Below are 18,032 nucleotides of genomic sequence, written 5' to 3' on the forward strand. Positions count from 1 at the left end.
TTATGATCCCATGAAAGCTAAACCTTCCCCCGGAATTTAAAATAAAGGTCTTTTCAACTTTTAGTTTTTTGTCCCTCGGTCCTTGGGAACAAGGAATAACAAGGACAGTAGGACTCATCTTTCTGTAAACTGCATTTGAATAGAAACAGTTTTTTTAAGTGACTAAAGACACTTTGGTGGCGTTAAACTATACATATTGTCGGGAGAATTCAATCTTGTATATTTTGTATTATTAGTTGCTTGTCGTTTGCTGACGGTCATTGGGTTCCAAATAAGTGCATTTAAATGGATAAGAAAAAAATCCCTTGCCCTAGCTTAGGTTGCAGATAATATGAGATTTCACTGTGATTCTAAAATTTCTATCAAGTGATTGCAGAATGTTTAAGCTATCAGTTTATGTTCACTCTCAGCATACCTGGAGCCTCAGAGAATTTTTGTTTTGTCCCCCACCCCCAGAAAAGAGTGTCATGAAAAAAGAACAGAAGCAAGACCTCACTGTTGCTGAAAGGGGAATTTTCTTTCCCAGTTGGCGGTTACTTCATGATTGGACGAGAAGTATCTAGGTGGCTGAAGAGATTGCATTTTTATGGTTATACACATGAAGCTGATAAAAGAAGATATGAACATGGTTTCTCTTTGTCATAATAGGCTGATGAGTAAGTAAGCCTGAAAAATATTTGAAATGAAGGCAGGAATTTTGAATTTTTAAAAACCAACTAAGACTTTGATCACTTGTTGAGGATGTTTCTTTCTCGTAAATGGAAGAAAAACATTCACAAGACAAGAAATATAAAACGTTGAGAGGAATGACAACTGAGTCCACTCACTCGAAGAATGTCAGTACTTTATCATCTTCTTTGGGCAAACATACACAAATGCATCATACATGTGTGGTGAACTTATCACCAGTGATGGTTTTCTATGTTAGAAATGACTCTTAATTTGAATTTTGGAGTGCTTTTTCTCTTTTTTTAACGATGTGTGTTCCAAGTCTTTGTGTTAAATAGATTTAAGTAAAGGAAGTAAATGCTAAATTCATAGTGTTTTTTAACTGTACCACTTCCCTGTGTATTATGGAAAAATTAGAAATTTTAACGTTCTTCGAAGTTTTACTGGAAGCAAAACTGTGCCAGGGACAGAGATACACAATTTAAGTTTTCTCTTTCTGGCAACTGCACTTGCTTAGAATGTACTGAATGTCAGCTGGATTTCACAGCATATCAGATTTACAGTCTTTGTTTTATCAAGGCCTTTACTGTATGTTTTATACTAACCAGATGGGAAACACATTCAGCATCATATCTGACATGTATGCCTAAGGGAGGAGCTCCCCCATGGATCATGGCGTTAATGTTTACAGGACATTTATTATTCTTAGTATTATTGATGTTTGCTTTATCTACTTTTGAGGAATCTGTGAGCAATTACTCTGAATGGGCAGTTTTTGCAGATGATATAGATCAGTTTAAAACACAGAAAGTGCAAGATTTCAGACCCAACCAAAAGCTGAAGAAAAGTATGCTTCATCCAAGTTTATATTTTGATGCTGGAGAAATCCAAGCAATGAGACAAAAGTCTCGCACAAGCCATTTGCATCTTTTTAGAGCTATCAGAAGTGCAGTGACAGTTATGCTGTCCAACCCAACGTACTACCTACCTCCACCAAAGCATGCTGATTTTGCTGCCAAGTGGAATGAAATTTATGGTAACAATCTTCCTCCTTTAGCATTGTACTGTTTGTTATGCCCAGAAGACAAAGTTGCCTTTGAATTTGTCTTGGAATATATGGACAGGATGGTTGGCTACAAAGACTGGCTAGTAGAGAATGCACCAGGAGATGAGGTTCCAATTGGCCATTCCTTAACAGGTTTTGCCACTGCCTTTGACTTTTTATGTAACTTATTAGATAATCATCGAAGACAAAAATACCTGGAAAAAATATGGGTTATTACTGAGGAAATGTATGAATATTCCAAGGTCCGCTCATGGGGCAAACAGCTTCTCCATAACCACCAAGCCACTAATATGATAGCATTACTCACAGGGGCCTTGGTAACTGGAGTAGATAAAGGATCTAAAGCAAATATATGGAAACAGGCTGTAGTGGATGTAATGGAAAAGACAATGTTTCTATTGAATCATATTGTTGATGGTTCTTTGGATGAAGGTGTGGCCTATGGAAGCTACACAGCTAAATCCATCACACAGTATGTTTTTCTGGCCCAGCGCCATTTTAATATCAACAACTTGGATAATAACTGGTTAAAGATGCACTTTTGGTTCTATTATGCCACCCTTTTACCTGGCTTCCAAAGAACTGTGGGTATAGCAGATTCCAATTATAATTGGTTTTATGGTCCAGAGAGCCAGCTAGTTTTCTTGGACAAGTTCATCTTAAAGAATGGAGCTGGAAATTGGTTAGCTCAGCAAATTAGAAAGCACCGACCTAAAGATGGACCGATGGTTCCTTCAACTGCCCAAAGGTGGAGTACTCTTCACACCGAATACATCTGGTATGATCCCCAGCTCACACCACAGCCGCCTGCTGAATATGGTACTGCAAAAATACACACATTTCCTAACTGGGGTGTGGTTACTTATGGGGCTGGGTTGCCAAACACACAGACCAATACCTTTGTGTCTTTTAAATCTGGGAAGTTGGGAGGACGAGCTGTGTATGACATAGTTCATTTTCAGCCATATTCCTGGATTGATGGGTGGAGAAGCTTTAACCCAGGACATGAGCATCCAGATCAGAACTCATTTACTTTTGCCCCCAATGGACAAGTGTTTGTTTCTGAAGCTCTCTATGGACCCAAGTTGAGCCACCTTAACAATGTATTGGTGTTTGCTCCATCACCCTCAAGCCAGTGTAATAAGCCCTGGGAAGGTCAACTGGGAGAATGTGCACAGTGGCTTAAGTGGACTGGTGAGGAGGTTGGTGATGCAGCTGGGGAAATCATCACTGCCTCTCAACATGGGGAAATGATATTTGTGAGTGGGGAAGCCGTGTCTGCTTATTCTTCAGCGATGAGACTGAAAAGTGTATATCGTGCTTTGCTTCTCTTAAATTCCCAAACTCTGCTAGTTGTTGATCATATTGAGAGGCAAGAAGATTCCCCAATAAATTCTGTCAGTGCCTTCTTTCATAATTTGGATATTGATTTTAAATATATCCCATATAAGTTTATGAATAGGTATAATGGTGCCATGATGGATGTGTGGGATGCACACTACAAAATGTTTTGGTTTGATCATCATGGCAATAGTCCCATGGCCAGTATACAGGAAGCAGAGCAAGCCGCTGAATTTAAAAAACGGTGGACTCAATTTGTTAATGTTACTTTTCAGATGGAATCCGCAATCACAAGAATTGCATATGTCTTTTATGGGCCATATATCAATGTTTCCAGCTGCAGATTTATTGATAGTTCCGATTCTGGACTTCAGATTTCTCTCAATGTCAATAATACCGAACATGTTGTTTCTATTGTAACTGATTACCATAACCTGAAGACAAGATTCAATTATCTGGGATTCTGTGGCTTTGCCAGTGTGGCTGATCAAGGCCAAATAACCCGATTTGGTTTGGGCACTCAAGCAATAGTAAAGCCTGTAAGACATGATAGGATTATTTTCCCATTTGGATTTAAATTTAATATAGCAGTTGGATTAATTTTGTGCATTAGCTTGGTGATTTTAACTTTCCAATGGCGTTTTTACCTTTCTTTTAGAAAACTAATGAGATGGATACTAATTCTGGTTATTGCCTTGTGGTTTATTGAGCTTCTGGATGTGTGGAGCACTTGTAGTCAGCCCATTTGTGCAAAATGGACAAGGACAGAGGCCGAGGGAAGCAAGAAGTCTTTGTCTTCTGAAGGACACCACGTGGATCTTCCTGATGTTGTCATTACCTCACTTCCTGGTTCAGGAGCTGAAATTCTCAAACAGCTTTTTTTCAACAGTAGTGATTTTCTCTACATCAGGGTTCCTACGGCCTACATTGATATTCCTGAAACTGAGTTTGAAATCGACTCATTTGTAGATGCTTGTGAATGGAAGGTGTCAGATATCCGCAGTGGGCATTTTCGTTTACTCCGAGGCTGGTTGCAGTCTTTAGTCCAGGACACAAAATTACATTTGCAAAACATCCATCTGCATGAACCCAATAGGGGTAAACTGGCCCAATATATTGCAATGAATAAGGACAAAAAAAGAAAATTTAAAAGGAGAGAGTCTTTGCCAGAACAAAGAAGTCAAATGAAAGGCGCCTTTGATAGAGATGCTGAATATATTAGGGCTTTGAGGAGACACCTGGTTTACTACCCAAGTGCACGTCCTGTGCTCAGTTTAAGCAGTGGGAGCTGGACGTTAAAGCTTCATTTTTTTCAAGAAGTTTTAGGAGCTTCGATGAGGGCATTGTACATAGTAAGAGACCCTCGGGCATGGATTTATTCAATGTTATACAATAGTAAACCAAGTCTTTATTCTTTGAAGAATGTACCAGAGCATTTAGCAAAATTGTTTAAAATAGAGGGAGGTAAAGGCAAATGTAACTTAAATTCGGGTTATGCTTTCGAGTATGAACCATTGAGGAAAGAATTATCAAAATCCAAATCAAATGCAGTGTCTCTGTTGTCTCACTTGTGGCTGGCAAATACAGCAGCAGCCTTGAGAATAAATACAGATTTGCTGCCTACTAGCTACCAGCTGGTCAAGTTTGAAGATATTGTGCATTTTCCTCAGAAAACTACTGAAAGGATTTTTGCCTTTCTTGGAATTCCTTTGTCTCCTGCTAGTTTAAACCAAATATTGTTTGCCACCTCTACAAACCTTTTTTACCTTCCCTATGAAGGGGAAATATCACCAACTAATACTAATGTTTGGAAACAGAACTTGCCTAGAGATGAAATTAAACTAATTGAAAACATCTGCTGGACACTAATGGATCGCCTAGGATATCCAAAGTTTATGGACTAAATGCTGCAGGTCAGCAGAAATTTGCACTAATAATACTTCCTAACCCACTTTGTGGATATGAATCAGAAGAGTTTGTTTATTCTTGTGTGTGTGCGCGCGCGTGTGTGTGTTCAGTGTTATTTGCACAGAGAGATTGTTTTAAAAAATGGCACCATATTTGGCCTAGCAGGATTTATTTTTATGTCATTACCTCCCTTGCCTTTGTTTCTGAAAATTTTGTCTGCTAAAAAGTTTCTGCTACAGAGTGGTAGATGAAGTTATATCATGGGGATCAGGGGAGATGGGGAACATTTTAAAGGTTTTTGTCTAACTCTCCTTCATCTGTAACTGTGCTAATCTATCTAGAGACCTCAAACACTGCTAAAGGCCTTGCAATTGCTGCTTTACCACACATCTCTTGCTTTCAAGATGGACTACAAAAGTTCCTTATCCTTTTGAAAAGGTCTTCTGACACACTTACCTTGCACAAAAAGAAAAGAATTTCTTTTACTGTGTATAATGTGCAGTGATATCACTGAGGAAATGGTGAAAGCTCCTATCAAAACTGTAGGATTTCTTCTGGGAAATACAGATGGAAATACAGAATGAATATGTTTTTCTGAGGTCAGAAACTAACTTTAAAAGCCTCTTTAAAGTATTTTACTTAGAAATAGTAAGGAACAAGTCTTTGAAAAATCTGGGTGCCAAGGGCTGGTAGATCATTTTAGACATGGTTGTATGTTTAAAACTCTTCTTTCACTTTTTATCCTCCCTGAAGCTATAGCTGTTCACCATCACATCTCTCCTACCCTGTCCTTTCTGTCACTATCAAGCAAAACAATCAGTAGTTACTAATTGCTAAACTCCCAATATTGTGGGGCATTTTCCTCCCAGATGATTAATTTTGCAGTAAAGACTGACACAGACTTAGAATCAAATTCATTTTTCTGGAATTAACACTCTGTGACTCAAAGTGGTGCCACTGCAGTGTCTTTTTAAACTGGAAACTGAATTGGAAAACTGCCTGACTTATCTTGCATCCCTTTGAATGAGTTTACAGACTGCCAGTGTCTGCAAAAGTTGAAAGCAAATGGGAGATGATGTCAGAGGCATCTGTTTCCTTTACCATCTGCATCTTATTATAAATGTAGTCGTCATAAAGTGTGGTTTATTTTATTTTGGTAGGATCTGAAATCAGAATGCTTTGCCATTATAAGCCAGTGGAGTAATTACAATGTATTGGATGAAAACGTAAGGCAGTGTCGAGACTTGATGAAAATCTCTGTACAGATTGCAGTCTTCTTCCTGATGTTTCAAACCGTAGTTCCCTCAAGCTCTCTAACACTTGGGAGTCTGTCATTCTGACCTAGATAAAAGTGGTTCTTCCTCAGTAGTTTGTTATTATGGCAAAATGTGCCTCCAGAGTGATAAAGCTGTGGATATGTTACATTCCAGCTAAACCTAACTGGGCTGTCATTTTTCTTCCATTATAGTGTGAATGGAGGCTGCCCCCCTCCCCCACATCTTCCTTCCCGTATCTCTCATGATCGTCCCTCATAATGTCAAAATGAATGAAATTCATGTGAATGTAGGTTGAGAGGGCACCGAAGACCTGAATCTACACTATTATTCTCAAGAAAGATTATTCTTTCTATCTCAGAGTTACCAGCAAGCATATAAAATGCTACTTGGATGATATCTACATGAATATTGCATGCTACATGGGTGATAACACTATTTTTATTATTGGTCAGAGTCTCAGTGTTTACATTCAATTCCTAGGATATGTGATCTTGAATCAGATCACATATAAAAAGTCTGGATTGTCAGCAGTATTAGATCTGATCAAGGTAGGAATTACAATTGTGTGCAGGTAGCAAACCAGAAAGCAGAAACTACTGCTTCCTTTATTTTAACATTGTACAGACAATACAAAAGTGTACTTGTAGGCAGGAGAAGGCCAAATGGAGTATGTAGAGTAATAGAGGAAGAAGAGTAACAAAAAATGAAAAAAAATGAGTTACATTGAGAATGAATATGGGAACATGCCATTGAGAGCAAAATAAAGGTACAGGCTTACCAAAACGATCTTTACAATGTATCCTAGCTTTCACTCCCACATGGCAATGCAGTTGTATTTGCCTGTTTGTGTATTCACCTACTCCCACCCCAAGGGAAAATTTTAGACATGAACCCTACTATTTAGTTAATTCTAAAATAGAAAGTTTGCTGGAGAAAGCGTCTACTCACAGATTGTCCTGTAAGGAATGTTATGTATGGGTGAGCGGGTGACACATCCATTGGATATGTATGCATGTGATGGTGCCTGAGATCCCTGCCTTAGAAACTGAATTCCCCAGGGGATTGACTCTCCCAGCACATTCCCAGGTCCTGCACTCTTAGGGTGATCTAGGAAAATTTTAAGTAGCTTCTACTCTTATTTTTGTTCTTATCTTTAAAATAATTAAAAGAGGGATTATCACTATCTGACACTTCTGAAAGAAATAATTATAAAATTTCTCATCTGTAAAATCCATCTTTTTCTACATTAACTTCCCCATACATAGGCCTAATTGGGATAAATGCTTTCATTAAAATAATAGGATTGACATTTTAAAATTTTGAAAGGACTTATTAATTTTGCTGACAATAATAACAAATATAATGGTAATTGGCTTTTTAAATTTTCAGACAACATAGATTTACTCAGGATGAAATGAAAAGGCCATATTCAGAGTTTAATTTACTCTAATGAAAATTCAGAGGGAATAGGAAATAGGAAAATCTGCTCAGGAGAAAGCAGCTAAATCTGCATAAATTTAATTTGTAGAATTTAATTTAAAATTTAAATTTTAACAAAGAGATAATGCAAGAATATGTATGTTTCGGTGTAAACACCAAAATATTAGACATTTGATTGTCCTTTTACATAGAGAATAACTAATAAATGCCTGACAAGAATGGGACAATCCTTCCTTGTATCAGAATTCCCAGGTCTTGCTACATTGCCCTCTGCAAATGTATTCAAAGAAGAACCTCCTCCACCACTTACTTTTGGTTGGCATCATTGTTCAGCAGTGATTTCTGTACATCATCAAATATCCTAGGCATTCTTGGTATACAAAGTATATCACAATTATAAGTGAGTAAATATTAATGATAATTTTTGAATTGCTTCATTTGGCTTGATTAACTTTGATCAGAAATTTAAAAAGTTTTCATGTATTAATTTAGGAAAAAACATAAACAGAAGGCAGTATAACACCACTTCCAAAGGTAAGGGCACCTAACATTTTTTTTTTTTTTTTTGGAGACAGAGTCTTACTCTGTCGCCCAGGCTGGAGTGCAGTGGTGCAATCTCGGCTCACTGCAACCTCTGCCTTCCGGGTTCAAGCGATTCTTCTACTTCAGACTCCTGAATAGCTGGGATTACAGGTGCGCGCCACCATGCTTGGCTCATTTTTATATTTTCAGTAGAGACAGGGTTTCACCACAGTGGTCAGGCTGGTCTCGAACTCCTGACCTCGTGATCTGCCCGCCGGGGCCTCCCAAAGTGCTGGGATTACAGGCATGAGCCACCACGCCTGGCAAGGGTACCTGACATTCTAAGATATCAAGACACTTAATATGTGGGCTATTAGCCGCTTATTTAAATGTCGACCAAATTGTCTAATATATCTGATTAATCATGATTTCACTTCATTTTGGAAGAAAAATTATCCATGTAATTTTTAAAGATCCAGATGACTTTGGATTTTTGCGTAGACGACGATAGACACTTTAAACAATAGATTCTAACATTCTCTGAAACACTTGAGATGTTTGAGCTACCATTTATATGGGTTATTTGTATGTAGTCCAAGTAACGCATACATGTTTAATTGATTCTGTTTTCATGGATAGATTCAGCTAAATCTTCCAAGCAATTAGTTTTTTTGTTCGTCATTGTTTTTCCTTCACACATTATCCAGTTATGCAGCACTGGAAACAGAGTGAAGATCGTAAACCGGTTTTATCAGACCTATGTATAATAAGACTCCTGTTAATACAAAAATAAAAAGCTAAAAGCAACTTGTCTTATGATTGGGATAATTTTATCATAACCCTTTTCCTTAGGTCTTTGAGTAACGCTGTTAAGATTTTGTATGGAGCTGAGGAACCAGCAGTTGGAAAATGCAGGGCAGACTGAATACTGATACCCAAATCCACAATTTTAGCAACTGAACTTGGTCCTTCTCCACCTCCCCAACCCCCGACTCTGTGTCTCTGTTCCTCTCACTTAATTCCAGGCCCTGACTGCAACTTTCTAAATGGTAATGATGTACCTGTATCAAGCATCTGTATTCTACATCTGCCCCTCCTGCCACTGGTAAGATCTTCATTCAGGCATGATATCACTAAAAGAAGAAACTTCTTGCAAGTTACTTGAGGTATACATCACTAAAGTGATGCACAAGGTTAGCACATTGAAGATGCCTTTTTTTTTTTTTTTTTTTTTAATAGAAGAGATTTAACACTACTTCCAGAGGTAAGGTTCCCTAACATTCTAAGATATCAAGACAGTTAACATGTGGACTGTTAACTGCCTGTTTAAATGTTGACTGAATTGTCAATAATTGGTTTACTCTGGATAAGGATCTGTCATGAATTGATCACTTAATATGTGCTGCATATTGAATCGTAAGGTTTTTGTGTATCATTACAATCCTCACAACAACTCTCTCAAGTAGTTGTTTTACATATATGTTTGAAACTCATGTCAAGTGATTTGTCCAAAGTAAATCAGCTGTTAAGTGGTTTGACCAAGATTTAGGCATATGTTTTTTCAATTCAAAAGTTTTTTGAAGGAATTTTGAATGGATTTGTAATTCATTATTAATTTGACTGTTCACCATACTTTTGTTACTTTTGAATGAATGGATACTTTTGAATAAAAGGACCAATCAGTGTATCTATTGTCAAGGTACTGATTAGCATAAAGGAAGAACATAAAAGTCAGTTGACTATGAATCTGCTCATTGAGGAATTGGCAGTCTCTCTAGAGACTTTGAAACTCTTAGGAATTCATCAGAAAGAGAAGGAGCGAGAGGAGGGGTATGCAAGGTAGTGATTACCACCCAAGGAAAAACCCCAGGAAGTGGTACCTGTTCTATAATAGACATGGCTTATTTATTTCTGAAACAGCGTGGTTATGAGGAAAAAGAAGAAACTTCTTGCAAGTTACTTGAGGTATACGTCACTAAAGTAATGCACAATGTTAGCACGTTGAAGATTTTTTTTTTTTAATAGAAGGGAATATAACACTACTTCCAGAGGTAAGATTCCCTAACATTCTAAGATATCAATTAATTAGGGGGAATTATGATAGGTAAATTTGAGTAGAGATCACCACTAGGTTTTGAGTATATACTTCTCATGGCACATCCCATCAATCTTCTAAAAGAGATTCTGTGTTATCCATAAGTGCAAATAGAATAAAACCACTGAAACTCACTCTTGCAACTGCCACTCACTCAACTACCCCAAGTTTGGTCTGTATTTGAATATCAAGGAATGTCCTGGAGAGAGAGAGAGAAAGAGAGAGAAAGAGAAAGCCTGAGTGTGGTCTGACTGGCCTGTGTATAGACCATTGCTAGTAATGACGGTAAGATGGACAACTCAGTGTATTTGATTCAGGCTCCGTCAGGCTTTTCTTTTCCTTCTCTCCCCCTCCCTAAGAACCTCCAGATCCACAGTGCCAGGCACAGTTCTGAATCCTGGGAATGCAGTGGTGAACAAAGTATACATGGGCTATACCTCCATGGAGCTGACAGTTAAGAGGGAACTAAAAAGAAACATTCCTTTTCCACTTTTCACAAATTTCCCAGCATAAAGGAGCCCACACCAAGTAGAAGTGAATGCTGTGAATTCTGTGACTAACAGTTGATCAAATATATTCAAATAGAGTTTGTTTTAGGGAAAAAACAACAATCTGTTATTCTTTTCCCTGTCTTGTAAATAATCACAGAAGGAAGGAAACAAAGGAGGGAGGGAAGGAGTGAAATGGGAAGAAAGGAGAAACCCTAAATCGGAACACAGAAAATAAAGTACTCAAGGAGAATCATTCCAATAACAATGGTGTGTTAATTATTGTATAAACTATTTAAAAGACTGAAATATTAGGGAAGATGATACTTGGTAGAACAGAAAGACAAGTTATAATCTAAGCCGATACTGTTTCACAGTACATGGCAATTGCTCTTTCTATTTTATACTATTTCTTTAAATGATTTCTGTATTGCTGACTCTTGAAATGAATGTAATTTTTCTTTCGACTGTATTAACACTGATGTTGAATTTCACCTAATGTCTCAGGTTTTCAGATGTCCTAGATAAGCCAGTGTCCTCTAATATATTGTGTTCTGCTCTATTTCTGACCTCGGGATACATACATTATTCTTTACAGTTTAAAAAGGGAAATATTCATGGTCATGCAACATCTTTAATGCTCCTTGTTTCTCTTTTTGGAAGTCAGTTTGGCCCCTATTACTGTCACTTTTCTTATTTGCTAAATGAGAAACATAAACTATTCAATCCTTGCATTAAAATCTGACACCCCTCAATGAACAATAAGTATTTTTACCTTGTTCATTGCATGATGCGAATAGTGCTCCAAACCCTTGTACTATACTGAAAAATTACTGCCAAGTTTTATTGATTTTTGTTTGTTGTTTTTTGTTTGTTTGTTGTTTTAATGGTATGTTCATTCCTGCACTCTGTTCCAAAAGATTAGGTTTTCTCTAGATTTGTTTACATTGCTTGCAGCTTTAAAATATGGTTATTTTAACTTTATGAACCATTTAAATTTGATGCTTCAATGCAATATTTCTCTTAACATTGAAGGGAGATTTATATGTATAAAAACAAAATACAACCAAGAAATGATGAAATTGCTTTGAGGAAATACTCATTAAAATATAAGTTCATATAAAGGATATAGCTAATAAAAGTTAACCCCACATTAACAAAACGTAAAGTTTTTACTGTTTTTTTAAGCATTAATCTGAGCACCCTGGCTAGTTCAATGCTAACTGGAGCATAATATGCTTACAGTTGGCTTATGTACACCAACTAACTTCTGATTATCTCTCTAGATTTACCGAAGTAAACTGAAATGTACACATATCCAGTTGTTATTTTGACCTTTTCCTAACAGTAATTATAAAACCATCTAAAATATCCTGTTGTTGAACACATGAATAAAAAGATACATACTTGTATACACAGACACAAACTTAAAATTTCATTACCTTGGCCGGGCGCGGTGGCTCACGCCTGTAATCCCAGCACTTTGGGAGGCCGAGGCGGGCGGATCACAAGGTCAGGAGATCGAGACCATGGTGAAACCCTGTCTCTACTAAAAATAGAAAAAATTAGCCGGGCGCAGTGGTGGGCGCCTGTAGTCCCAGCTACTCGGGAGGCTGAGGCAGGAGAATGACGTGAACCCGGGAGGCGGAGCTTGCAGTGAGCCGAGATTGCGCCACTGCACTCCAGCCTGGGAAACGAAGCGAGACTCCGTCTCAAAAAAAAAAAAAAAAAAAAAAAAATTTCATTACCTTAAGAGGCATAAGGTTTTCTCTTTACAACCAGCAGGTTGTACTGGTGGGTTTTTCACAAGCTTTGTTTTTATCTTTCCCCCATTTCCATCCTAATTTGAAGGGGGACATTACCATTGAAAATGTAATATATACAAGTTTATATTTAATACGATCTTTGGAATTAGAAGTAAGTACAAATACCCTACTAGCTCTGAGGTCTTAGGCAAGTTTCTTAATTTTAAATCTTCATTTTTCTAGCAGTAAACTCCCTCAAAGTTGAAGCAAGAGTTTTCAAAAAGTAAATTAATTATAGTAATTATTTCCTCTTTGTGACCATCTCCAATATTCTTGTCTTACTGATGAGAGAGAGAGAGAGGCAGTAGAGGTATATTTACTTTTATTCTCTTATAGTATATGCCCAAAGAGAAGAAACAATATAAAATGTGATGCATCTGTTTTTAAGTGAGAAAATATTAAAAATATTTTCAAATAATTTGGGCATATATAGTTAAGATATGTAGATATCTGTACTAATCAGGCACCTATTTTGGTAATTACTGTATTAATTGAGTTGCACAAACTTGTCAAATAAAAATTACTCAATATGTTGATTTAGAAATATACTGCCTTTTTAATGTTCATATTTCAGTAAACAATTTTATTCAACCTTTCACTTCACCTTCAATATCTTCATTTTCAGAGCCTTATTTTGTCTTTTTCCAAAGTATATTTACTTCTGAGATATATTGAGATATAAACATTTCTGAATTCAAGTCTGATGCTGTCATTCAGTTTTATTCCACGTCACAAGTCTTTTTTTTTTTTTTTTAGACAGAGTCCCGCTCTGTCACCCAGGCTGGAGGAGTGCAGTGGCGTGATACCAGCTCACTGCAACCTCCACCTCCTAGGTTCAAGCGATTCTTGTGCCTCAGCCTCTGGAGTAGCTGGGATTACAGGCAGCCACCACCACATCCAGCTAATTTTTTTGTATTAGTAGAGATGGGGTTTTGCCTGTTGGCCAGGCTGGTCTCAAACTCCTGAATTCAGGTAAACCACCCCCTCATCCTTCCAAAGTGCTGAGATTATAGGCGTGAGCCACCCTGCGCGGCCATAGGTGCCATTTGCATAACATTAAGCATAACTGCATTCATACCTTCTTTTGACAGACATATATTTGTGATTGTCTGCATTATTGTATTTTTCCATTTCAATTTTTTCCACTTAAGTATACATAAAGCTCAACATGTTTTAGAACATTACATTTACTCCACTGACTGTGATAGAATAAACTGAAACCAGTTGGAGGAAGTATATTCAAATTACATATCAATGTATATGTATATATTACTTTAACACCATACATAACAGAGGATTGTATCAATATAAAACTATTACATCTATGTAGAATGAACTTTTCTGGTAAGTCACAGGCTATTCACACATATTTTTGGGGTTGCGGTAAAATTCTACAGTATCTCATCTTTTGGTTGGTGCTTTGTAAGTTTGAATGCTTGCTTTTTCGTGGCTTGTACGTTGGGACCAAGGAGCAAATTCCAGAGCCTCCAGTCAGAAACTCAACCTTTCAGTGAGGAGAGTGGGAGAGTGCACCTCTGAAGTAGGGCTGAGTGTCATAGTACTATGCTAATGGGGCACATACCCTCAATAGAGAGTCAGTCCTTGTGTGTGATTGTTTATTATTGGATATTGCTGCCACATCCTTGCATTACTTGTCTCTAGGCAGTTATATACCACTATTGTGTTGATTCTTTTATAGATGAGCTTTATGGCCCCTCTCTGTTGAACTGTAGGCATTTGGATATGCAAAATAGATTGCACTAATATGTTGACAATGAAAAAAATGCATTGACCCTAGCTGGGAATTTGGAAGCCCTCCCTTGTGATATTGATACGTTGTTGTGGCCAGAACTGGGATTTAGATTTAGAATTCATATACTCACACATTCTACAAAATGTTATGAAACATATATAATATGAAAGATAGTAGTAAAACGAACATGAGTATACACACCAACCACTCTAAGAAATACATAGTAAATATTAGTAGTCAAGCCCTCCATCTGACTTGCCATTTTCACATCGTCTGCTCCCACCAACCATCCCGGAGGTAACTTCTGTCCTGGATTTTGTATGTATCATTTCCTTGTTCTTCTTTATAGCTCCACCATATGTAGCTCTATCTTCATCAACATACTGTATGATTTTGCATGTTTGTAAACTTTATTTTAATACTAACTCTATTCGTCAGGGTTCTCCAGAGGGACAAAACCAATAAGATAAGTTTGTTAGGGAGAATTGGCTTATAGGATTACAAGGGGAAATTCCACAGTAGGTCATCTGCCAGCTGGGGAAAGAGAAGCTGGTAGCATTGCTCAGTCCAATTCCAAAAGCCTCGAAACCACGGAAGTCAACAGTGCAGCATTCAGTCTGAGACTGAAGGCCTGAGAACCCTTGATATGCTGCTGCTTCAAGTCCAAATGCTGAAGAACCTGGAGTCTGATATCCAAGGCCAGGAGGAGAGGAAGCTGAGTATGTGACATGGCAGGGAAAGAAAGAGAGCAAGCCAACTCAGCAAGCAACCTGTCTATCCCAGTTCTTCTGCCTGCTTTGTTCTAGCCTTGCTGGCAGCCTATTAGATGGTGTCCACCCCCACACTGAAGGTGGGTTTTCCTCTCCCAGTCCACTGCCTCAAATGTCAATCTCCTCTAGCAGCACCTTCACAGACACACCCAGGAAAAATGCTTCATCAGCCATCTAGGAATCCCTCAGTCTAGTCAAGTTGACACCTAATACTAACCATCACAGTAACACATTGTACCTTTTAGTATCCAACTAGCTTTTATTTTTTGCTCAAAATTTTGTCTAATACATGTGATGTTTGTAGGTGGAGATCACATATTTTCACCATGGTAGTGATTCATTACATGAATATGCCATTGTGGGAACATGCCATACCTTATTTATCTTTTAGCTGCTTGATAGATTTTAGGTATATTTCTAATTTTTGCAAATTCAAGTAATTTTTTGTTAAAATTCTTAAGTATGTTCCATAATGTACATGCGCAGGAATTTGGTATTTTTGTTTGTTTGTACTACGAACCTTCCCTCCCACACCCAATGTTCCTTTTCAGCATATATATCTAGAGCTGAAAGGTTCTGGATTAGTATGATATGTACATCTTCAACTATTATAGACAATGCCAAATTAGTTTTTAGATTGTCTGTATAAATTAACACTCTAGTTTCTGTGCTAGATTCTCTTCTGCACTTGACATTTACAGAATTTTTAATATTTTCCTGTCTAGTGGGATAAAAGAATGTTACATTATGGTTTTCATTTACATTCCTCTGATTAGTAATGACTTAGAACATACACACAGGTGTGTGTGCACATGTACACATATACACCCACCCATCCAAACCCACACACCCACCCAAATTCGCACATATAGTCTTTACTTTTACCATGTGTGTTTCTTCTCTGGAGTGAAATTGAGGTCATTTCTTTTACCCCTTTTTCTATTCAGTTATTTTTTATTAACTTGCTGAAGTTTACTATTTATTATGAATACTAATCCTATTTTGGTTATATGTATTGTCAATAACTTTTTGGCTTATATTTTCTTGATTTTTGTATAGTGACCATTGTGATAGCTTTAGATATACAAGTGTTATTAATTTGAAAGTAATCAAATATGTCAGTGTTTTCCTTTATTATGTATACTGTTACCATATCTTACTAAAAATTTTTCCCCAAGAGATTTGGCCCTAAAAATGTTCTCCTATGTTTTCTCATAAGCATTTTTTAAAATTATGTATTGCTGCCTAACAATATTACCAGAAACCTAGTGGCTTGAAAGAATGTACATTGATTATCCCACAGTTTCTGTAGGTCAACTCATGACTTAGTTGAGTACTCTGCTTTAGGGTCTTTCACAAGGCTGCAATTAAGTTGCTGGCTAGGGCTGCAATCTCATCTGAGACTCAACTGGGGAAGCATATGCTTCCAAGCTCACTGATTGTTGGCAGGATTCAGTACCTTGTAGATTGTTGGACCTAAAGCTTCAGTACTTTTCTGATTGTTGCCTGGGGTCCGCCTTTAGTAGCTTCCATGTGGACCTCTCCATATAGGAACTTGCTTCATTAAAGCTAGGAAGAGAATCAATAGAGAAACTCTGCCAACAATGTAGCATAAATTATGAAAGTGGCAGCCATCATAGTTGCTGCATTCTAATGGTTGAAAGAAAGTCATAGGTCCCATCTGTACTCAGAAGGAGGGGGCTACACAAGGGCATAAGTACCAGGAGATGGGGATAATTTGGGGGGCATATTACAGTCCGTCTGCCACATATTTTGTCTTTCATTTATAAGTATTTAATCTACTTTATATTAATTGTTGTGTCTATTCTGACTTTTTTTTTTGGTAAGAATAACCTATTGCCCTAAACTAAAAAGATTGAATAATCGTTTTTTCCTCCCACTAACCTTCAGTGCCATCTCTACCAAATATCAAGTCTCTGTATTTTGTAGGAGTCTACTTTGGACTTTCTCTTCTATCCCACTGGCAAATTTGTTTACGTCGACAACAATACCACACTTCTTTATTATAACAGTCTTATTGTTAGCCTTGAAATCTGGCAAGATGAGTCTTTATTTTCCTTCTCATTGTTGTCTTGGATTTTCTTAAGCCTTTCTTCTTACATATGCATTTTAGAATTAGTTTGCACATTTACTCAAAACAAACAAAGAACAATACATTTTAATTTTAAATTCATTGTATCAGTTTTGGGAGAGTTGACCTCTTTACAGTGATTAGTCACTATTCATGGGCATGGTATTCGTCTCCTTTTATTTAATACTTGGTAATCCTTTGGTAGATTTAAGTCAGAGCACTTTATATATTGTTACTACTGTGGATTATATTTATTGTTAATTATATGTTCTAACTCTTGCTAGTATATAGAAAATGCAGTTTATTTTTGTGTATTTATATTGTATCAGGGACCTTATTAAATCTTACTAATTCAACAATTTGCCTGTAAACTCTTTGGAGATATTTATGTATACGGTTTGGTAACATGTAATTACTGAGAGTTATATTTTCTTTCTAATTTTATAACTTTTTAATATTCTTACTGCATTTGTTAGGGCCCCCTGTGAAATACTGAATAGATACAGTAATAGCTGTAATGGGTATTGTGCTATTTATAATGTTAATGGAGTGCTTCTAATATTTCACTACTTTCCAAAATGGATATTGTGTGTATTTCATAGGTTCATCTTATCAGGATGTGATATTCCCTTCTATTCCTAGTTTGATAAGTGACATCTTATGAATGCATGATGAATTTATTGAATGTTTTTCCTCCATCTTATGAAGATTCTCATGGGTTTCTTGCCTTTATCTGTTAATGTAATGCATTATGTGAAAATCTTTTCTTATTTGAGATTAAATCCAACTTTGTTTGCTATGATAAA

At 37.0% G+C, this 18,032-nt stretch overlaps 1 protein-coding gene and 1 long non-coding RNA gene across 4 annotated transcripts in view; one reads left to right on the top strand and one right to left on the bottom strand.

Annotated features, from left to right (window-relative positions):
- DSEL (dermatan sulfate epimerase like) overlaps positions 1-18,032 on the top strand; it is a 290,760-nt gene that overhangs the window by 506 nt on the left and 272,222 nt on the right. Inside the window, exons 2-3 of one of the 3 annotated variants that reach the window (XR_012089289.1) lie at positions 457-4,989; positions 9,249-9,328. Coding sequence is in view for 2 of the 3 variants with exons in the window: in XM_008013829.3 (XP_008012020.2) it covers positions 1,312-4,980 (3,669 nt within the window). In the remaining variant the exon portion in view is untranslated. Of the gene's footprint in view, positions 1-456; positions 9,911-18,032 lie in introns of those variants that run through there. The other 2 variants (XM_008013829.3, XM_008013828.3) reach the window with 2 other exon arrangements.
- Positions 9,623-14,861, bottom strand: LOC140708983 (uncharacterized). Its single transcript, XR_012089290.1, has 2 exons — positions 12,555-14,861; positions 9,623-12,248 (listed from the first exon to the last, which is right to left on the bottom strand). It is a non-coding gene; the product is annotated as an uncharacterized lncRNA (long non-coding RNA).

The sequence above is a fragment of the Chlorocebus sabaeus genome, chromosome 18 (assembly GCF_047675955.1).
Source record: "Chlorocebus sabaeus isolate Y175 chromosome 18, mChlSab1.0.hap1, whole genome shotgun sequence".
Classification (NCBI taxonomy): Eukaryota; Metazoa; Chordata; class Mammalia; order Primates; family Cercopithecidae; genus Chlorocebus; species Chlorocebus sabaeus.